Source organism: Malania oleifera, chromosome 7 (assembly GCF_029873635.1).
Source record: "Malania oleifera isolate guangnan ecotype guangnan chromosome 7, ASM2987363v1, whole genome shotgun sequence".
NCBI lineage: Eukaryota > Viridiplantae > Streptophyta > Magnoliopsida > Santalales > Ximeniaceae > Malania > Malania oleifera.
Window position 1 is genome coordinate 58,733,743 of NC_080423.1, and position 24,004 is coordinate 58,757,746.

The following is a 24,004-nucleotide window of genomic DNA, read 5'->3' on the forward strand; positions in this document are numbered from 1 at the left end:
TCAAAATTTTAAAAATTTAAGACCTTGCATTAAACAAAAAAAATCTCAACACAAAACTTCAAATTTTGTACTTACATTTCTTTCTTATTGTAGGATAAACAAATTTTGAAGCAATGGGTTTAGGAAAATGAAATGTTCAACCAAATCCTACATCAAAGCCGTACTCAATGCTCAAATTTTATACAAAATTTGAAGATGGTTTGAATCACTTTGATCGAGACAAGAAAAGAGAATAAAAAATAAAAACAAATAATTTCCATTGTATTTTTCATTATCAAATATGATTTAAAATAAAATTTATTTCAATATGATTAAAAATTAAGAAAAAACAAATGTCAACGATGTGTGAAACTAAAATTTTGTTCGTTAATTCCCTATATATTTTATTTTCTCTCTCATTTTTTTTTATGACCATACATGAAATAGTAAATTCCTTGAGGGCCCTTCGAAATTGTGAAAATGCAAGAAAAATAAAGTTATTATCAAAGAAAGTAAGAAAGAACATAACATATGAAACCAACCAATAAACAAAAAATTATTTTAAGAGTACATTAACATTTGACATATTTTAACTTTTAGTTGTATAAAACAAATTTTTACTTTTTACTTTTAATAATATTTTGAGAAAGAGATAAAATACAATGAAAAATTAATTTTCTTTATAATTTCTTTTCCTTTCTTCAAACAAATTTGAGTCAAATGGAGGCTAAGATCCATTGGATCAAGAATTTGGTTTAGCAAAGGAAAGGAATATAAGAATGAAAATTTTTTTTATATTATATTTTCTCTGAATATTAAATATTGTTATAAATAAAAAGTTATTCTAATATGATTTAAATGTTCAAACAATCAAATTACTTATAATATGTAAAATCAAATTTTTATTTATTTATCTGCCATGTATTTTATTTCTTTCTCACTTTCTATGATAATAAAGAAGGAAAAAATAAATTCTTCATATTTTTCTTTCCTTTATCTAACATTTTTCAAATTTTAAACAAATCCTTACATTTTATGCTCTTTTTTTAAAAAAAAAAAAATTTCTAAATTCTAAATTGCAACTAAAGCAAAAATCAAAATTTCTAAAATTTTGCTCACCACAAAATTCAACACAAAGAAGGAGTGATGTTTTTGAGAAAACCAACTTTAAGATGATGCTTGGATCATTGGCTCAATTGACAACTGAAAAGGTACATAAGGAAAGATCAGTTGGATGGTGAAGGGAGAGCCCATGGCTGTGCCTTTCAGATAACATATGATGCACTTCATAACCTGCCAGAGGAACTGCAATTTTTATTTTTATCTTTTGTAAACATTTGAATGGCTAAAGCAGACATAGAAAACAGTAAACCTAAAACAAGCACAACCTTCCGTCACATAACATGGCCACAGAAAAATCAACGGTAACCAAGCTAGGGTACTCCTCCCCCAAAAATCCAAAAATAAAATACTTTATAATGATTCCATCAACTTTGAAATTAAACATTTGATGAAATGGAAAGTGTCTCATCAAAAAAGCAAAACAAAAATGTTCACATAGTAACCAGCACAGGAGGCGAAGCAACTTAGTAATTTCAAGCCTTGCAGTTTCAGCAAGAGGTCTCAGGCTCCTTCTTGACAGGTTCTTCCTTCTGAGACAAAATCAACTCAATGTGGCAGGGAGATGACATGTAAGGGTTGATTCTTCCTCAAAACATTCACAATTACACCCATTTCTAGCAACCATTAAATAAAATTCAGTGGAAAAAAAAAAAACATTCAGCTGCCACAAAGCTATTGAAACTTTGCAGACTAATGAAACTTCACTCTGCAGAAAAATCTAAAACCCATTCGGCTCAACCCAACAACAATTGTTTAGCTTCCTTGTGCCGTAGAAATTCTCCAAAGAAATCTCATAACCAAAACAGTGATACCTTTTTGTTTCCAGAGAGTAGAAAATAATGCTTTGAGTCTCACCATAAAATCTAGGAAAGTAAATTTTGTTCCCCATTTCTGGGGTTTTAGCGACTGCCCATACACAGGACGAATCACTAACAAAGAGCATATGGTTTCCCAAACTCTCAATCTTGACCCATACCATGTCAGTGCGATTTAGCCTGAAGACCTCAACCCATTTTCCCAAATGACCCACAAAAACTGATAAGAGCTCTCCATCACATTCTACCAAGTAGCCATGGGAAAAGGAATTGCAGGGCCTTTCAGGTTTTGCAAGAACATCACAATGGCCTTCCCCTATGTTTAAGTTGAAGACTCCTAGATTCCCATTTGAACCCAGTACGTAAAAAGCTGTATCTAGAAAAACTGGGTTGCAGACTGCTGTGAAATCACGACCATTAACTTGGTAAACATATCTCCACGCCATCTCCCTTGAATGAATAAAGGAAAAACATGTAGTGTCATGTGTATCGAAAATTACAATAGTCGTGCAGTCTAAAGAAGTTGGCAAAGTTGAAAAGCCGATTCCAACTATACAAAACATTTCGCGTCTGGGATATTCACCTTGCTCCGCTGTAAAAGGATTGAAGAAGAATATGGACTCCATATCTTTAGACATTAGTAACCAACCATCCCACGAACAATAGATTTCAGCACCTGACAACATTTCTGGTAAGTTCTTCCTTTTAAATGTATTACCATGAATTGGGTCACTAAGATAGCAAATTCCATCACCGTTCTTTAAGTACATAAACCATGGGATAGAATATGATTCTTTAACATAGGAGACGCAGTCTTCCAATTTGTTGGAGGGGCAGCTAATCGAAAATCTCTACAAACAGCTCGAAAGTTCATGTAATCAAACAGATTAAGATGCTTTGCAACCACAGAAAAAATATCAAAACAAAGATCACTCCAATTTACTGTATTTGCATCTGTTTGATCCACATCCTCGACATCATCGCTGCCTTCCTTATCCTCCTTACAAGGGAATTCTTCTTTCATAGTGTTATCACTCTGTTTGGCCTCTGCTTGCATGCCAGCTAACCTGTGGGCAATAATAATAACTCGATTAGCAAGGGATAACAATGAATATAAATTAGGAAAAAAACGAAAAGAGAAAAGCTTCATATCTAGGAACGAAAGAGATGAATTTGTCCCCCTCCCCCCAAAAAGATCTCTGTTCTTTCTGGAGCAACATCTAAACAGAAACATCAACCTAACCCATACTCCATATGTATATCTTAAACAGATTAAAATTCTACCTGCGATTAGGCATGACCCAAATGGGCCTATGCCACGGTGTGGGTATATCTGGCCAAGACATGTAGGCTGAAATGCTTGCTTCTTCAATGTTGAATGAATACAAGCTTTTTTCTTCTAGCTCAGTAAAGAATATGTGATTCCCTTGGGTTTCTGTTTCTGTTGCAAGACATGAAACTGAACAATTACGACCCAAAAACAAAATTCTGTCGTCCAAGCTTTTCACCTCTACCCAGATCATCCGAGAAAAGTCCAGTCTATGAACCTTTATGGTGTTGGCTTCATTGTCGTTCCTCACTCCATAGAGCTGTTGAGCCACAAGGATTTCACCACATGATTCCAACAGAAAGTGCCATCCAGAGATCAAATTTCTTGGCCAATTTGGCCCCCTGATTCCGAGGGATGTGATCTTAAGGTGGTGTGAATCATCAACCTCAATAACCACCATCATACCACTTACTAAAGTCAAGGCATATAATTTAGAATCAAAAGCAACAACAATTTCAAACCTCATATTCCAGCTTAATTCATTTCTTAAAATGTTTGGAATCTGTTTTCTGTAGTTTTGCAGAGTCCATCGCTGGTCATTGAGTTGACAAAATATAATGTGGTGGGACATATTATCAAAAAGAAAAACTGTACAAGTAGGATTGCTTGGAGGGGATGACAACGTGCAAATGCCAAAGCAGAAAGGATCTTCAATAGAATTTAGCAATTTGATGGTGGATAACGTCAAAGGATTAAAGAGAGAGAAGTCCCAGTCAAGGAATACAAGAAGCCACCCATAGCAGGAACCTACGATAATGCGATGTCGCAGCTCAGGAATGCTCTTAACAACCATGTTATGCTTAATATGATCAGCTCTGCGATGGGTGCTCATAAGCAACATCTGCTTTGGCTGTGATACAGAGCAAAAAATCTGGTTTTTAAAAGTTTTCCCTTGAGGGTATACAAGCCATGGTAAAAGTGCGGGCGCCGGGGGGAACTGACGACCTTTTCTGCTGCCAGCATCCTTCTCCATGTTGAACCAACTGTACATTAAAAAAATTTATAAGATTGACATGTGCTCGCGCGCAATGATGTATAAAGCAGTATTCGTAATTTCATAAATAAAACATGAAAATTCAACAGCATGAATGGTTCTAGATGGGGGATGTGGCAAAACGGGCGGGTGGGGGGACCAGGTCCGGATGGGTGACACTATTTTAGCATTTAAATAAGATTTATATCCTATTACATAAAAAGTTATATGGTAAAAGACACTTATCTCCCGTAAAGTTTAAGAAAAATAGAGGATGTGGATAGACAAATGCATTTTATTCATTAATATCTAAATAAATGGCTTGGAAAGGAAAAGAAGAGGGAAAACAAAAAGTTTTCCAAAAAAATGTAATTTTGTTTGGTATTAAAATTTTCATATAAAATGACATTTAAAAAAATGCTATATTTTACTTAATAATATTTTCTTTACTATATTTTTTAATTAATTAAGTGGACAACGAAAAAAGAAAATAAAACATGTCTAATATGGAAAATTAATTTCCTGCCATTTGATTTTCTAAAATTAGGTAACAAATATGTTTTCTTAATTTTCTGATAATTTAATTGGCATGTTTTTTGATTTTTATTAAATTAATTGCACTTTAAAGAATAGCTTAAAGTTATATATATGTATATAATGAGTTAATATGTTTTTAACTAATTAAGTCAATATTAAAAAATATATAAAATACATATTATCCAGAAACATTTCCTTATTTCCTGCGGTACTTAATAAAATGTTTAATGAATGTTTAGCTAGTATTTAATATGTTAATTCCACATATGAATTTTACTTATTGGTTTAACTAGTTAACTTATTATGAAGAGGACAAAGACAAATATTTTCCATACAATTAATTATCTTTTAGCAGCAAATATGTTTCCTTTGTTTTTTCTAATATTCTTCTGAATATTAAAAAATAGTTAATTTTTCCTTAATATTTGGAGCCAATACATTTTCTTTGTTAACCAGGTTAGTGTCAAGAAAGATAAAAATAAATAAATAAATACGTTTCACCCAAAAAAACAAAAAAAATAGTTTATACAAATTGAGGGACAAATGTTTCCTTATTGTTATCCTTAGATAATACTTTTAAACTAAATTATTTTAAATTTGTTATGGTCCAATATGCAAATGACAAGTAATCTTTTAATTGCAAAATTGCATTCATTATGTTTCTTTAGTAAATTATTGTAGACATTAGGTTAAAAGAGGCTCATTTTGGTTTCCAACATTTTATTAACCGGTGACAAATGAAGTAAGCATAAATAACCAAACTGTTGGTGCTCTAACTTGCCTATTTACTTTAGAAATTGTTGATGAGTTAAAAAGGATATGCATGATACTTAAAAATAGAATAGGGATAAATGAAACTTTGCCTTCGGATTGAAAAATATAGCACTAGGATTTCATCATCAACCATTTATTAAAAAACATGTTTTAAAATAATGTTCACTTTAGAAGTTTATTGGAGGCAGTAGGCATACAAACAAACACAACTATAAAATACTTGCATCTTTCAACCTAATTCTTGTTGGTTGGAGTCTCAACATTCCACAACCATCCAATATTTGAAAGGAGAAAACCAAGGATAGAGGGAAGAAAAACAAGATCATATAAACAACAATGCAGGACCAAAAGGCAACAAAAAATGCAACAAGAGAAAATAGCAAAATCTATTATTGGTGTTTATTGAAATTATGAATTTCTAGATTTATATTTGTCTACTTTTGGGTTTATTTTTACATTTCCTAATTTTTATATTTTTTAGGTATTTATTCTATAATTTCATTCTTTATTTAATATTATGATTTTTCTATTTTTGGGCTTGCTTTTAGGTTTTATTTTTATTTTTATAATCTAGTTTTTTCTATTTTATGGCTTTTTGATCTATTAGTATCATATTTTATTTCTTTGGATTTGACTCTTCTGAATTTTTTATTTTTGTTTTTTATGAACTCCTATATTTCTAGGGAACATTTTGAAAAAAAAAAAACCACTGAAACTTGCATGCTTTGTTTCTTCAAAAAATAAATACACACAACCACACTATTTTTCAAGACATATACACGCAGTAGATCTTGTCTTTAAAAGATGAACACAAAAAAACACAAACACACTCTGTTTTATAAGAGCAAGCATACACAAATTAGATACACATTCTATTTTTAAAAAAAACAACCATGCCCCGATACACACACACACACACTAAGTTTTCCAAAAAATATGTAATTTTGTTTGGTATTACGGAAGGAATGGTATTATTTACTAATATTATTGACATTAATTCTGAGTTTTTACAAAATACAACTATACAAGTGAAGAAATTGAAAATATAAGAAGGAGAAAAGAATAATACTTATGAATGGCCTTTGTGGATGAGAGGAAAGGCCGCCGGTGCAACAAATTGGGTGTGTTGCTTGAGGCGGTGCAGCGCGCACAGGTCAAGCGATGGCGGCAGAGTTGGGATGAGGGCAGCGAGTGGTGGCCTGGACCTTGAGAGAGAGAGAGAGAAGATACAAGAATGGTGCGGCGATTGGATTACAGGCGCAGCAGCAGTAACTCGAAGAGGAAAAAGAAGGGACCACAGGAGAGGAGAAGCGTGAGAGTGAGAGGAGAGGAGAGTGGCTGCGTGAAAGCCTGAAAGGAATTAGGAGGAGTAGGGCTTTTTCTGTGGGTGGGTGGGTGGGTTATAAAGGATCCAACCGAACCCCGTTTTGCCAGCTCTAGATGAGAGCACGTAGTGGTGAGGACTGCCGCGCCAAATTTAAAAATTTTAGGAAATATTTTTTATCTTCTTATTTTAAGATATTTAAATTTCAATAAATGATAAAAAAAATTCATTTTTTATTTTACTTTCCCTACGAATTATTAAAATGTCAGCTTATTTTTTTACTATTTCAAGATTTGTATTAAAAATGTAGAAAATAAACACATACTCTAGCTGTTTGTCTCCTCATTTTTTTTTTTTTTTTTGTTAACCCATTGATAAGTTACAGCAAATTAAATAGGGACTTTGATCCATCTATGCAGACTGTTAGGGAACTTGGCATGGGCTTACTTGCAGCAAAATAGTTACATCACTGCAGAAAGACTTTACAGGTGATTTCTTTTGTCTACAAGAAAATACACGCGCGCGCGCGCGCACACACACACACACACACACATATATATATATATATGAGAATGCAAACATTCCCAGTTGTCCATATATATACATATATCCATATATGAAAATGCAAACATTCCCAGTTGTCTAAAAATATACATGAACTTTCATGCAGGAAGGCTCTATCTCTGGAGCCAGATAAGAACAAGGAGTGCAACCTTGCGATCTGCTGGATGCACCTTAACAGGATTGCAGAAGCTAAGTCTTTGCTTCAGTCAATAAAAGCTTCATCTGGAGATGGGCTCATGGATGAGTCCTATGCTAAATCCTTTGAGCGGGCTTCACAGATCCTGACCGAACTACTAGAATCAAAGTCAATTCACAAACCCATTGAACAGGAAGATTATGACAACTGCAAAGAACTTCAAAAGTATAATATCAGGGGATCCCCTTTTGGTAATCATATTCAGAATAAGGATTGCTTTTATGGATTTGGAGGAGGATCTCAATTTCAACAAAATTTTTTTGCTGATTCACGTAAGAGAAGTTTTTATTCTGAAAACCCAAGTGAAAGTTCCATGTTTTCTGAGAATCCATATGCAAGGTCCAATGCCGCTTCCCCAATATTATATGAAATCCAAAACCCCCATTTAGCGAACCAAGAAGAGGTTCATGGATGTTCAATAACAGAGAAGAGCAGGGAAATGAATTACACAAAAGCACTGCAGAAACACACAAAAGCAAGAAGAGTTGGGCTGATATGGTTGAAGAAGATGAACAAGAATTATATCAGGAATCATCTGCATTTTCTTTTGGACTTCAAAGTAAGTGCTCTGATGGTTGGGATAGTGGACAAGAATTCCGCAACGAGAACCTGAATTACAACATATTTCATCAGATTCCACCATTGGATCAGGCTGACAAGTTAAAGCAAAAGCTTGAGCCAACAGCGCGGCGTTCCTTCTGTTTCAACAAGGACATGCAGTGTTCATCGCCTCCACCACAGAAAGCCTTAAATTTTGAGGGTTTTAATTATGTATCAGGGAGTGAAAGTGAGACTACTTCTGGGAATAGTATAAGATTAAAGAGAAGAAACAGGCTGCAGGTTTTCCAGGACATAACTCCTGAAAGTCCAAGAGCTTGAGCTGAGACATGCACTAGACAAGAGGACACCTTAATGATACTGCAGCATATTGGTTGGTTGTTGTTTTCATATAGTTAGAGGTCCTTTGTTCAAGTCGTTTTTCTTTCCTTCTTAGCTTCCCATTGTGTTATTGTTGTACGAAGTCCTGTGCATATGGTTTATACTATGGTTACTGTGTAATGAAGACATTACATTACAATTACGTTTTACTTAGGTCATGTCAAGCCTAGATTTTGTAACTTGAAGAACAAATCAATTAAATCACCGTGCTTGAATATTCAAAGCAAGTATATGCATTGCTTTTCTTTGGTGATTTGCAGGGAGAACAGGATAAAAATCGAACCATGACCTTAGCCATGGTAAGGACTAATCTTAGCATCAAGGTAGTGATACAGGACTCTGTATTTGGCATAATTATCTTAGACATAGATTTAGGAAACTATGCATGCATTAGATTTTTGTTTGTCATGTAAAATTTGCTGTTATGCTGGCGTTAGTATTTAATTATTGTGTTTTTAGCCATGGTAAAGAACATATGTGATTCTCCCACTCACCATAAATTTTTATCCAAGTTTCTTACTTCCTTCTAAAATTAAAAAAAAAAAATGCCCTTTCGGATGAGTTTATTTGTGTCATTTATTGCTTAAATCCTAGTACGGACATTACCATAGTCCCTTGTCATCATACTATGTATGACCATGTCAAATCACATGCAGATGTGCATTTTGTTTCAATAACCCAATGTTTGTGCATTGTAGTAATTTTAGTGTTCAAAGCACTTGTAATCAAGTTTAATCACCCTATTCCATGGTTGCTAACAAAATCACTAAACCTTCCCTATGAAACCTGCACCAGTTTACGCCTAAAGTGTATGTATGAGGAGGGAAATCTTGGTGCGATGATATGGAGTCTAATCAACCCTTGGCATACTCCACTTTCACCTAGGCATGGCTGAAAGGACTTTGGAGATATCAATAAGAGAGTCAAAATAGATGTGTGTGCCTATAAAGGTGAACTATCTTGTGCATAACTATGATGGTAAACTAGATACAAATTCCTTCCTAGATTGGGTAAAAGAGATGGAGGACTATGAGTGGTACCATATGAGAGGTGAGGAAAAAGTTTGGTTTGTTGGGTTGAAACTTGTGGGCCTTGGCAATATGTACTGAAAATATGTTCAGCAAATCCATCAGCAGTTATATAAACCTCCCATTACCTAATAGAAGTGAAAAGATAGTAGATTAAAGAAAAGTACCTCTACTTTCCTTTAAGGATGAATTGTTTAGTGAGCTTATAAACCATTAAGATACCACCACTAGTGATTTATTTATTTATTTATTTTTTGATCAGTAAATGTAAATTTTATAGATCAAAAAGGATATGTACAAGACACAGACATACCCGAGCATAAGGAGGCAAAGCTCCAAAACAAGAAACAGCCAAGCATTACAATCAACCTGAGCATACCCAGGGCCTCAAAGGCAGCAATAACTACAGCTCAAAAAGAAAAACAAACACAACAAGCCAGCCGACATTCCACAAACTCAGGAGCTGGCCATCAAATACAGTCAACAATACCCCAGTCCAACGAGAATGAGGGGAATCTGTCATAGATCAATCTATAGACATTGATCTGAATCACCCTGAAAGCTCCTTCAGGGGAAATTTATTTAAATAGATCAAAAAAAGCTTTTACTTTGGATTTGACTCTTGTGAATTTTTTATTTTTGTTTTTTATGAACTCCCATATTTCTAGGGAACATTTTGAAAAACAAAACAAAAAAAAAACCACTGAAACTCGCATGCTTTGTTTCTTCAAAAAATAAACACACACAACCACACTATTGTTCAAGACATATACACGTAGTAGGTCTTGCCTTTAAAAGATGAACACAAAAAAACACAAACGCACTGTGTGTTATAAGAGCAAGCATACACAAATTAGATACACATTTTTTTTTTTTTAAAAACAACCATGCCCCGACACACACACACACACACACACACAAAGTTTTCCAAAAAAAATGTAATTTTGTTTGGTATTAAGGAAGGAATGATATTATTTACTAATATTATTGACATGAATTCTGAGTTTTTACAAAATACAACTATACAAGTGAAGAAATTGAAAATATAAGAAGGAGAAAAGAATACTACTTATGAATGGCCTTTGTGGACGAGAGGAATGGCCGCCAGTGGAACAAGTTGGGTGTGTTGCTTGAGGCGGTGCAGCGTGAGGTCGAGCGATGGCGGCGGAGTTGTGATGAGGGCAGCGAGCGGTGGCCTCGACCTTGAGAGAGAGAGAGAAGATACAAGAATGGTGCGGCGATGGGATTACAGGCGCAACGACTGTAACTCGAAGAGGAAAAGGAAGGGACCAGAGGAGAGCAGAGGAGAAGAGTGAGAGTGAGAGCCTGAAAGGAAGTATATATTAAGGATCCAACCGACCCCCGCTTTGCCAGCTCTAGATAAATTTTAAAAATTTAGGAAATATTTTTTATTTTCTTATTTTAATAATTTTAAATTTCAATACATGATCAAAAAAAAATTCATTTTTTATTTTACTTTTCCTAAGAATTATTAAAATGTCAGCTTATTTTTTTACTATTTCAAGATTTGTATTAAAAATGTAGAAAATAAGCAATTTTTTGTTGCCAAAAAGGGTTTTCATTTTTTATTTATTGATTTCCACATAAAAACAAAATCACAATCTTAACTTTCAATTTCTAGCAATAAAATAAGAAATCATAAATTCAGCTATAAAATATTTAATATAATATAAATAAATGTGGGCACTTTGTGGTGCGGACTGCAAGCTAAATTTTAAAATTCAGGAGCTCATCTGTAAAATATTTTTTATTTTCAAATTCAAGAATTTTAAATTTCAATACATAATCTATACAAATCAATGTTTAATATTTGAATTTCATGCCCTTTATAAAAAGTATATGGCGGTTGAAAAGAAAATTTCATTTTTCATTTTTACTTTCCCTAAAAATTATTAAAATGTCAGCTTATTTTTCTTTGACTATTTCAAGATTTGTATTAAAAATGTAGAAAATAAGAAATTTTTTCAGCATGTGGAAACTCGGTGGCCGTTTTCGCCATGGTAGCCCCATCGTTATGGCCGCCGCTTCCATTGCTATTGGCCTTCGCGGCATTGCTATTTTACATGCTTACTCAACATTCATCTGTAGAATATATATATTTTTTTTATTTTCTAATTTTAAGCGTTTTAAATTTCAATACATGATCTACACAAATCAGTGTTTAATATTCCAATGTCATGCCCTATATAAAAATTATATGGCAGTTGAAAAGAAAATTTCATTTCATTTTTACTTTCCCTAAAAATTATTAAAATGACAGCTTATTTTTTTACTATTTCAAGATTTGTATTAAAAATGTAGAAAATAAGAAATTTTTTCAGTGTGTGGAAACTTAATGGCCGCGTTCGCCATGGTGGCTGTAACAACCTCAAAATTCCTACTATTTATATATATATATATATATATATATATATATATATATATATATATATATATATATATATACATAAATCTGTGCATCTACATCCATACCTAAGCAGCGGGAACACAAGCTATACAACCATTTACATATATACAAAACAGCACCAGACTCCAGTATCTACAAATTATATCCATGCAAAATAAACCCCTCTAACCTCATCTTCCCAAAAATACCATTCTGTCAAAAACTCACGCTATAACCAGGGTGACCAAACACTCTCTATCCGCGAGCCTAATCTGCTCACCTAACTGGCTCACTTGAAAAATGTTAAAGTAATGGAGTGAGTCGACACTCAGTAAGTGGAAATATGCTATTACTAGTATGTGACAACTAAGTTAAGGATACTTTTAAAATAATAATTGAACTGTAATGCAACAAATAATCTATAAAGCATATCTTTCTTTCTCAATTTAAAATATACTGTATCGTCTATAATTTCTACTTTTCATACTGATAATATCATACTATATTCATCATATACTGTAAAACTGTATACATATACGTAACTGTGTTTTATCCCTAGGACTCTATACGTAATGATTTGACCCCTCATGAAAGGGTTGTGCGGCCCGTATGCGGGACTTAACCTGATCGGCCCTCTAGGTAAGTTATCATACTCTACACTACCTCAGCCCGGCCAAACTGTATCCACTCCTAAGCTTGGGACTGGCTGCTACCTCGTCTAACTGGCCCCCTCAACCCAGCGTACTGGGGAGCTGCATCCGCTCCGAGCACAGTTAGACGGTACCCACATATTATCTGAAATATGTGGTTGCACTCTATCTGTATATAGCAACAGTACCGTGCTCTGTAAACTGTATCTGTCTGTAATAACTCCATAGGGATCTGATACTATATAGGTACATCTATATATATATATATATATATATATATATATATATATATATCTTTGTTGTATCCATTATGTTTCCAAAATAACTATAACGCTATAATTCTGTACTATAAATACTGAAAAATCTGAATACTGTAGCATCTCGATGCTATAACTGTATAATCTATCTCTATAAACTGTGTGTTATGGTATTCAGGAAAACATAGCATTTTATGAAACTATGATATACTGAACTGAATAAACTTTACATAAATCTACATCACATAAAAACTACTCAGGCCACACAAGCATTTAAACTCATATTCTATAAAAACTGTATAATAAACTGGCATAAATATATGTTTATGAAATCTCTGTTAGCTTTGTTAAAACTCCTAACATAGCATATTTCTCTTACCTTAACTTTGAAAAGCTCCTATAAAATTCTGGCTCTGTACCCGCAGGTTCCTAACTCAACATCCTAAAAACAGAATTTCCCAGAACAAAATATTAGTATTTTCTTACCTACAACATTTCTTATAACTGAGAGAAAGGCAAAAACTAAATAAAAAGCCTTACCCTGAAATTGGGACGAAATCCAATCAATTTTTCCAACGATCAGTTCTAGCAGACTTGCAAAGAACTTCGCCAGGAGTGTCGTGGTAGCCTTAGATCTTCGATCCGGCAAGAAACAGGCCTGGAAACGAAGAGAGAAGTGAGAGAGAGTCGTAGGAGAGAGAGAGGAGAGAGAGAGAGAGAGAGAAGCATTAAAAATGGTTTAAAATATGGGTTTTCCACTTTTATACTGCCAGATTCGTCAACGAGACACGTCACCTTGTCGACGAGTCCTTTATTAAATTCGTCGACGGAACCCTGTATTCATCGACGAAATTCAAAGCAGCCCATAACTGTCTCTCGGTATTTTCTCGTCGACGAGACGTAACTTCATCAACGAATTTCCTTATGCACTTGTCGACCACGCCCTATATTCGTCGACAAGTTTCCTTATGCACTCGTCGACGACGCCCTATATTCGTCGACGAGTTCTAGCAATTTTTTGAAATTATTATTATTATCATTATCTCCAAAATGTGATGTCGTCGACAAAGGCTCCGCGTTCGTCGACGAAGCCTATAGTCTCCTTCTGTTTTTGTTTCGGTTTCCTTCTCTCTTTCATATTTAAATATCGTTATTTTTCGAGTTGTTACAGTGGCCTCGCAGTTATGGCCGCCGCTTCCATTGCTATAGGCCTTCGCGGCATTGCTATTTTACATGCTTACTCAACATTCATCTCGCTTGTTATTTTATTCTTGTCATACAAATATATACACATGCGCAAACATGCTCATTTTGTTTTGTTTGGACATCCTAATATTCAAAAAAACAAGCGAAATATTTATTTATAAAAGTAGATTGAAATTATAACAGATTAATTATGATTAATTTCACAATAATTATATTATTAACATAAAACAAATAAAAATATTAAATTTTTATGAATTTATAGTGTAACTCAAACTCAATTTAAAATTTTAATTGATTAAATAATATTTTATTCTTATTTTAATGTCGAGTTTTGATGTCAAAATCTATTTCAAGTTAAATCATTTACAATCATCATTTTGAGAAAAATGTTGGCACATTTGTTCTATGCAGATTCTTCGTTTACCCTACACCTACATTCATATGAATGAATCATTTCACTTATTTCTGTATATAAGTGTGCACCACGGATTTTAAATTTTTTTATTTTCTAAAGAATAAAGGAGAGTTAAAAAGATAATGTGAAATTATATAAAATATATATATACATATATAATTTTTAAAATAAAATATTTTATTAAATTACTTATATGTTCATTATTTATAAATATTAATATAATTATAACACTACAAAAAATAAAACTATTAATGACGGATCAAAACCATCACTAATAATCAAAAATCAATATTAGTGACGGTTTTATAAGTCTTAGTGACGGTTTAAAATTAGTTGTCATATCTGCGGTTACTAATACTTATTAGTGACGGATTATAAACCGTCTCTAAAAGTCGAGTATTAGTGACAGTTTCATGTCATGACTATAAGCATACGACCGTCACTATAAAAGATATATGTTCTCTATTTAGAATCGTCACTAAAACACTAGCACTAGTGACAGTTATTAAACTGTCACTAATATGACGATATTAATGACAGTAAACAAAATCGTCACTAGTATTACGATTTTAGTGATGAAATTCATAACCGTCACTAATAATGTCATATTAGTAACAAATGTAAAACCGTTACTAATATATGGCCTTTGGCGACAAATTTGAATTGAGAAAATGTTAATTGTATAGTGACGGCATTTGACTTTTAGTGACGATTTAGAAATCATCACTAATACTTCATTGAGGTATTATTATTGCCGAGATGAGGATGCTTAGATGGATGAGTGATATAACATTGAAAGATAAATTAAGGAATGAACATATTCGTGGTAAGTTAGGTGTAACTCCTATAGAAGATAAGATAAGGGAAGGACGACTCAGATGGTATGGACACTTGCAATGTAGGTCTTATAGTGCACCTGTGAGGAAGAGTGACTTAGTTACTGTGGGGGGCAGTAGAAGGGGTAGGGGTAGACCTAAAATAACTTGGGAGGAGATAGTGAGTAAGGATTTAATATCTTTGAATCTATCAAAAGAAATGGTCCATGATCGCATAAATTGGCGGAAAAGGATTCATATAACTGACCTCACTTAGTGGGACTAAGGCTTGGTTTTGTTGTTGTTGTTGGTTTTTTCAACCGTCACTAATACTTTAAAAATTTTTTTTTTTTTTAAATTCCTGTAAGAACCTATAATTACATTTTAGCATACATAATATTAAACTAGAATTACTAAAACATTCATAACTTATTAAAATTTAAAATACAAATTGTTCAAAAATCAAAACATACAAATATACAAATTCAAATTAAAAATACAAATTAATTCTATTCATATAACAAGAAATACAGGAAAAATCAAAAGATGAGCGCATATGTAAAAACCCAAAAAAAAAAAAAGAGATATAAAGATTAATAGAATGATTCCAAAAAATAATAATAATAAAATAAAAAAATAAATATATTAATTAATTAATTAATTGGATATTAAAAAAAAAGAAAAAAGAAAAAATAATAATAATTAAATTTTATTTTTTTTAAATAAAATATATTATTTTAATATTAATTAAATATATATTTATTATTATTATTATAAATCTAACATCCTGAAGCTTCAAAGAAGCTTCAGGATGAAATTTTTTTTTTTGAAGCTTCAGGATGAAATTTTTTTTAAAAAAAACTTGTTCCTGCAGCCACCACCCCCCCCCACCTTTCTTCCTCTTCTTCTTTTCTTTTCTTTTCTTTTCTTTTCCTGCAACTTGCAATCTCTCTCTCTCCTCACGTTCTCTCTCCCTCTCTCCTCGATTTCGTGACGGATTTTGGCCCGATCGAAAATCCGAAGATACCACTGGACTCCATTCGCTGCTGCCGTCATTTCTACCGAAGCGGATCGGTGGTAGGAGCGGCGTAAGCGTATTCCCTAGGATAAGCCATTTTTCCTTTTTTCTTTAATTTCTTGCAAAATATAAGTCCAATTGACTAACGGACACCACCACGAGAATCTAGGGATGATTCTCTACAAGTCTAGTGGGACGGAATTCTCGTAGGGGTGTCGGACCAAAACCCCAAATTTGGGGTGCGGCGATTATTAAGGGGCTTATTTTTAATTAATTAGCATTAATTTAGAAATGTTAAAATATTAAGCATCTAGGATTGAAGTAGGATTTCTGGAATCTAGGGCCCAAGTGAGCGCCGCGGGTCTAATTTTGAGACCCGCAAGCAAAATTTGGAAAATTAAGTATGGATATTAAATAATAGTTTAAATATTAATTTGAGGTATATGGAGCCTAAGGAAGGCTAGATGAGTATTATTTTGGAGAAATAGATTAATTAATCTGGGAAAAATGTAAATTGTAGGAATTAGATTTCGGGCGCCAAGGGCGTGAAATTTTGGGTCCTAAGGAATTTCTCAATAGTCAGGTAAGGGAATAAACTAAAGCAGAAATTTTCCATACAAATTATTATTGATTATGAGTAAATTTATTTTCAGAAAAACATATGTTATATTGTGTATTACGAATGAAATGTACGATTGGGAAAAATACTGCTATGATGATTAAAATGTATATGTATGTATGAGATGTAAGTAATTCACGATTTTAGAATATGAAGTATGACTTTTAATAGCATATGTGTGGCATGGATATTATTTTATGTGAAATGTATTATGATGTGAAAGATTTTACGAACAAAGCATGATTTCAAGTATTATGAAAATATGAGTTATGTTGTGATGGTTTTGACGATTATGTGATAAATGATGTATTTTCAGTATATATATACCTGAAACAATTTTGGCGCGAGGCCATATATTTATGTTATCGCCACGAGACCATATTTATGTTTTTGGCGCGAGGCCATATATTTATGTTATCGGCACGAGACCGTATTTATGTTATTGGCGCGAGGCCATGTATTTATGTTATTGGCACGAGGCCGTATTTATGCTATCGGCACGAGGTCGTATTTATATTATTGGCGCGAGGCCATATTTGCTATGATTTTGGCGCGAGGCCATATGTATGATTTCGGCGCGAGGCCGTATCTATGTTTTCGGCACGAGACCGTAATGATGTTACGTATGATCATGTATTATATGTTTTCACAACCAGGATGTTAGTTTAGTTCAGACCAGGAGCTCGGTACCGTAGCTATGGGTTAATTTTGGCACGAGGCCTTATTAGTGCTACCGTCCCACGAGGGGATGGGAGATGGATAGTCGATGTGGCTTTCAGTAGAGTGTGGACGTCCACCTGGCAGTCCGGACCAAGGTGTGGCGGGCTCATCGTACTTACAGACATATTTGATTCGGCAGTGGTCGGCCAGCCATTGTCGGGTCCCGCCTTCGAGTTGCACAACCCGTCATGGGGGGTAATACATGACACCAGCTAGCTATTCATCCTGTGTTTGTTTTCAGTACTACAGTTATAATAGTTGATTTTATATATGTTATGATTTATTAACAGACGTGAAAATATATGTTTACCCAGTAAGATATGATGATGTTTATAGATTTATGAAATGTACTATATACGTATAAATGCATTAAATATTCATGTTGCCACACAGCTGTATTTAGTTTATTTTCCCTTACTGAGAAGTGTCTCACCCCCGAACATTAAATGATTTTCAGGAAATCTAGTGAGATCGACGGGCTAAAGCCGCCATTGAGTGATTGGAGCTTCCCTACTAGAAGGGTAAGCATTGAACTAGGATCGGGAGTTTTTGTTTTTAATCCTAGTATTATTTTGACTTTTGGAGGTTGTATATAATAACAGTATTTTGATGTTATAGAAAACTCTGGTATTATGTTTTATGATTGGATGTTTGAGATTTTACATTTACTGCTGCTAGGTTTTCCGCTGTGTTTGACAGGTGTCCCCGCTACCCACGGGTTCGGGTTGACCATTTTATTTATTATGTGATATTTTATGTTAAGAAATTGAGGGATGTTACAGCATATGACCCGACTGTAGTACCTAGTATCCTCGTCGTGTTCTAACAGTCGCAAGCCCTACAAAATAATGATTATCTACAAAAAATTAGGTAGCATACAATGTTTGAACATATATGTGTATAGTATAATTAAAAATGATTTGATAGCAAAATGATCAAACATTTGGACATAGTATAAAAAAATTATACAATTGTAACTAACTAAATTTGATCAGTTGGAATTCACCTCACTCGGTTCGGACCTCATGTGCCCGAATTGTAAGCTAAGTGCTTAAAATGAACTAAGTATACTAAGTTTGTTTGTATTCTAAGTTTGCTTTCAAGTGGGGAAAAAGCTTCCGATGAGGATTTTTTGGGCACCGTTAGATCCCGTACGTCCAAGTCAATGTGACGGACATGTCGGGACTGACCGTGCTCGGTTTGGACCTCATATGCCCAAATTGGACACTTAGGTGGTTAAATTGGAATTAGTGTACTTAGTTCGCCTCTAAGCACATAATTTTCAATTGACATGGAGTTTTACGCACCGTCAGCTCTAGTACGTCCAGGTCAATGTGACGGATGTGTCGGGACTAACCACACTCAGTTTGGATTCGTATGCGCAACTTGGATACTTGGGTGCTTAAACTGAAATAAGTTTACTATGTTTGTTTGTATTCTAAGTTTGCTTTTAAGTGGGGAAAAAGCTCTTGGGGAGGAGTTTTTGGGTACCGTCAGATCCAGCACGTCCATGTCAATGTGATGAACGTGTCGGGACTGACCACACTCAGTTTGGACCTCATATGCCTAATTTGGATACCTGAGTGCTTAAACTGAACTAAGTTTACTAAGTTTGTTTGTATTCTAAGTTTGCTTCTATGTGGGGAAAAACTCCCAAGGAGGAGTTTTTGGGCACCGTTAGATCCAGCACTTCTAGGTCAATGTGATGAACGTGTTGAAATTAACCACACTTGATTTGGACCTCGTATGCCTAAATTGGACACTTTGGTGGTTAAATTCAACTAAGTGTACTTCATTCGCCTCTTAGCGCCTAATTTTCAATTGGCATGGATTTTTTACACACCTTCAGTTCCAGCACGTATAAGTCAATGTGACGGACGTGTCAAGACTAACCACACTCGATTTGGACCTCATATGCACAACTTGGAAACTTGGGTTCTTAGACTGAATTAAGTTTACTAAGTTTGTTTGCATTCTAAGTTATTCTAAGTGGGGAAAAAGCTCTCGGGGAGGAGTTTTTGGGTACCGTTAGATCCGGCATGTCAGTCAATGTGATTGACGTGTTGGGACTGACCAAACTTGATTTGGACCTCGTATGCTCGACTTGGACACCTGGGTGTTTAAACTGAACTAAGTTTATTATGTTTGTTTGTATTTTAAGTTTTCTTCTACATGAGGAAAAAGCTCCTGGGGAGGATTCTTTTGGCACCGTCAGATTCCGCACATCCAGGTCAATGTGACGGACGTGTTGTGATTGACCACACTTGGTTTGGACCTTGTATGCCCTAATTGGACACTTGGGTGATTAAATTCAACTACATTTACTTAGTTTGCCTCTAAGTGCATAATTTTCATTTGGCATGGAGTTTTTAGACACCGTTAGCTCTAACACATCCAAGTCAATATGACGGACATGTCAGGACTGACCACACTCAGTTTGGACCTCGTATGTGCGACTTGGAAACATGGGTGCTTAAACTGAATTAAGTTTACTAGGTTTGTTTTCTAAGTTTGCTTCTAAATGGGGAAAAAGCTCCCCGGGAGGAGTTTTTGGGCACTATCAAATCCGGCACGTCTAGGTCAATGTGATGGACGTGTCGGGACTGACCACACTCGGTTTGGACCTTGTATGCCCGACTTGGACACTTGAGTGCTTAAACTAAACTAAGTTTACTATGTTTGTTTGTATTCTAAATTTGCTTCTATGTGGGGAAAAAGCTCTCGAGGAGGAGTTTTTGGGCAATGTCAAATCTGACACGTCAAGGTCAATATCACGGACGTGTTGGTATTGACCACACTCGGTTTGCAATTTGAGACACAAAGCTTTATAACATGCATTTGAATATTGAACTTCTTGAATATATAGATAATTATGTAATATCTAGTTACATAGACTCAAGTGAGGAGAATCAACTAATCAAGAAGATATTCAAGCTTGGATTGTATTTCATAACAATATTTGTTAGGAAGATCATTATGTGTGTTATGAACCAAAAATGCATGTACCAATTTTACAAAAGTATAGACAAAAATAATGACATTGAACATTACCATAATATAGGTATAGATAACACATCCACAAGAACTTATGGGGCAAACCGGTCCAGGATTTTTCTCTCTTCCAATGTAAGCCTTTTGTGCAGTCACTTCTAATGATTTGCAAACTCCACGAATAAATCCCTTAGCTCCTTAGAGCAGATTTATATGTGCATATAAATTGTTATTGGTAAATTTTGTGTTGTAAGAATATCATATTACTAACATGGGTCATCATGCATGTTAAAGAAGCATAATATTCGTTATTAAATGATACTCCAACACCCATGTTAGCAGAGCATTGATACATTTGACAAGATAATTCCCCATTAGCCACATAAAACCGCAAAAGGGAAAAAATTATAATATATTGGAAGATAGAAATGATGAAAGAAACAAAAGACTTCTTTGCTACAAACATGAGCAAACATGTGGCAAGGTGGAAAAGCCATCAATTTGAGATCAAAAAAATTTCATGTTGACAATATAATCTCTCCAATCATCGGGTTTATTTTTAATATTACCAACCACATTGTTGACTCTATGAGTCCAATCCGGTTTTGATAATGGCAAATCACTTGGTATTTGATATGTGCATTGAGATTGTGAATAGGAACAATATATAGCATGCACGGAAGGATGACAAATCATGGAAGACATGAAGATTAAAGCATCCATATCTTGGCACAATCCATGGAACTGAAAGAGTAGAAGAATGAAGATGCAAGCGGCAAAGTTCAAGATCGTCATGGAAATTGGTACTTAGAACTAATGTACTTGCATATTTCATATGATTTAATTTGAGGCTTAACATACTCTAGACTGACCGTAGGACTCATGCATCTCATGAACATCATTAGGGAACATACATTGACTTAGAGATATTTTTAAAACCCAAAAAATATTTTATAAAAGAGCTAAGAAAGAAAACAAAACAGATTTTTCAAATTAAAAGAGAAAATCTAGGAATTGGTCAGTTCAGAAAACTGAACTCCACGTTCAGTCGTTTGAAGATGCCACCAGTCGTCTGAAGAATTTCTTCAGAAGACCAAAGATTAAGTTTAGCCATCTGAAGAATTAATGGTGAAACACAGAACCTAACAGAAGCACCTCAGAAGACTAAACTCAGACTTCAGTCGTCTGAACTCGACACTTCAGGAGACTGAACCCTAACCTTAGTCGTCTAACCCTATGTCCATGTTAATTTTTCGAAGCTCTGAGGAATTCCAGTCATCTGGGCCTTAACCCTCAGTCATCTGAACTTGCGAGAAAGTTTAAAATTTTGATTTTTAATGAGGGAACACGCGAATTATTTTTTATCCAATGGTTAAGATTGATTCTGAGGGTAGGGTACTTATATATTCAACACCTAATCCCTATTGCCCCAGAATTTTGGAATAGAATTGAGAGACTTGAACATATTGCAATACGTTGCCTGCACTCCAACTTATACTCATCAAGCTTGGGCAAATCATTCGAAAAAACAAAGGGATTTCATTTACACATCTTGATTTCAACTTGGTATTGAGGTTTGGTAAATCGATTTATTATTTTCAAGAGTTTCTCATCTCATCATCTATTATTGAATATTATTAGAGAGATTGATCTTGAGTGTTCATATACATATAGAGATTGTTTTGAAAAGATCATTATTTGAAAAAGGTTTTGTTATTGGTTAAATACCTTTGAATCAAGTGTGTATTTAGTCGAAGGCTCCATATTTTTGATATCTTAAAACCACTTAATTGAATATCCTTAGGTTTCATAACTATATATTTTATTGACAGATATTTACTGAAAAATCTTCTATTAGTTTTTTATCTTTGGAAATCATATTATATATATATATATATATATGTATGTATGTATGTATGTATGTATTTGCATATTACAAAGATCATTGTGTGATTGAATAGTTGAAAGAAAGTCGTTGATTTTGATTGATATAATATTCAAGACAAAGTTTTTGAATAAGTTCACATTAGATATATTTTTCCATTTTCGCAAAGTGAACTAGAACCCTAATATTCTTTAAATTTTTTACATAAATCATTACTTGGGAGATTTGATAAAAGGGAAATTGGTTGAAGCATTTCATTCATATAACGATTGTATCATTTCATTTATACTGAACTTCAAGTTTCATCATATGTTTATGTGATAGGTTTCAATTGTACTCACTAGCTTTGTTAGAAGCGAATGTTGAGTTTTTTTGCAGATTTGATATTATATTGTAATTATAGTTCGGGTTGTGAATCGGGTGAGGAGGAAACTGTACCTCTTGTAAGCAGTGGATGTAAGGGAAGCTTTGCCCCAATTTAAGGAGCATGGATTTTAGTGGAATCCGTGTCTTCTCTCTCCTTTCACTTCTTTCATTTTTTCGCATTGCATTTCATTATTTATTTTGTATGTGTGTATGCTTAATAATCTCACATGGACTTGATAAGTAATTTATTAAATAGGGAAATAGGGACTAAGCTGTCACGACCTGCTTATTTTTCTCATTTTTTTTAAAATAAAATCAATATCATATATCTCAAAACTTAGCTCAACCAATCATAATCCACCTGGACCCGTGGGTACCAGGGATACATCAGAACACAATCGGAAGCCTAAGCAGCAAGAAATATATATATCACAATATTGTAAATACAAAACATCTATCATTTTACAGCAAATACCAGAGCCACTACAACCACCGTATTTCCATATATACATTTCAAAAATAAGACCTAGGGACATTTTCCCAAAAATCTAACTGTCCCTACAAAACTTACCCTTCAAAAGGGCAGATACACAGCACTAGTTCAACGGGGCTTTTCCCACTCTCCTAGCTGGGGTTCTTGAAAAGTTTATGAAATTTAGGGGTGAGACACCTCTCAATAAGGGAAATAAACTAATACTAGTGTGTGGCAACTTGAGTATTTTGTGTTCAACATATATCATACATAACATGTTCAGTGCTGTTTATCAAATCTAGGAAAACATACATATACCATCAAAACATGGCAGAACATACTGCATTTTTCATAATCATATTTCATCTCATAATAATAATAACATAAAACATTCCTAGTAGGTTAGCTGGCTGTTGTCATGTATTACCCCCACATGACTGGGTTGTGTGGCCCGAAGGCGGGACCTGACAATGGTTGGCTGACCGCTGCCAAGTCAAACAGTAGTATGTAGGTCCGATGGGTCTGCCAGACCTGGTCCGTACACCAAGGGCGATCAGCACACTTCTTATAAACCACATTAACCATCCAATCTCACACCACTC

At 34.2% G+C, this 24,004-nt stretch overlaps 1 protein-coding gene across 2 annotated transcripts; it reads right to left on the minus strand.

Moving 5' to 3' along the window:
* Positions 1–1,433: 1,433 nt before the first annotated feature.
* LOC131159399 (F-box protein At1g49360-like) lies at positions 1,434–10,889 on the minus strand. 2 transcript variants are annotated; one of them, XM_058114280.1, is made up of 3 exons: positions 10,651–10,889; positions 3,201–4,229; positions 1,434–2,983 (listed from the first exon to the last, which is right to left on the minus strand). In XM_058114280.1, the coding sequence occupies exons 2-3, from the start codon at positions 4,217–4,219 to the stop codon at positions 2,677–2,679; spliced, it is 1,326 nt and encodes a 441-aa protein (XP_057970263.1). In that variant the 5' UTR covers positions 4,220–4,229; positions 10,651–10,889; the 3' UTR covers positions 1,434–2,676. The 2 variants fall into 2 exon arrangements, with proteins under 2 accessions (XP_057970263.1, XP_057970264.1); XM_058114281.1 differs by lacking the exon at positions 10,651–10,889 and having other exon boundaries at positions 3,201–3,315.
* Between the last annotated feature and the right edge of the window lie 13,115 nt (positions 10,890–24,004).

What these genes read in the sequence shown, in the direction of transcription:
- LOC131159399 (XM_058114280.1), bottom strand. Translation starts at nt 4,219, where the DNA reads ATGGAGAAGGATGCTGGCAGCAGAAAAGGTCGTCAGTTCCCCCCGGCG. An exon ending in TGGGTCATGCCTAATCGCAG is followed by an intron (nt 2,984 to 3,200) that starts GTAGAATTTTAA and finishes TATTGCCCACAG; the next exon opens with GTTAGCTGGCATGCAAGCAG.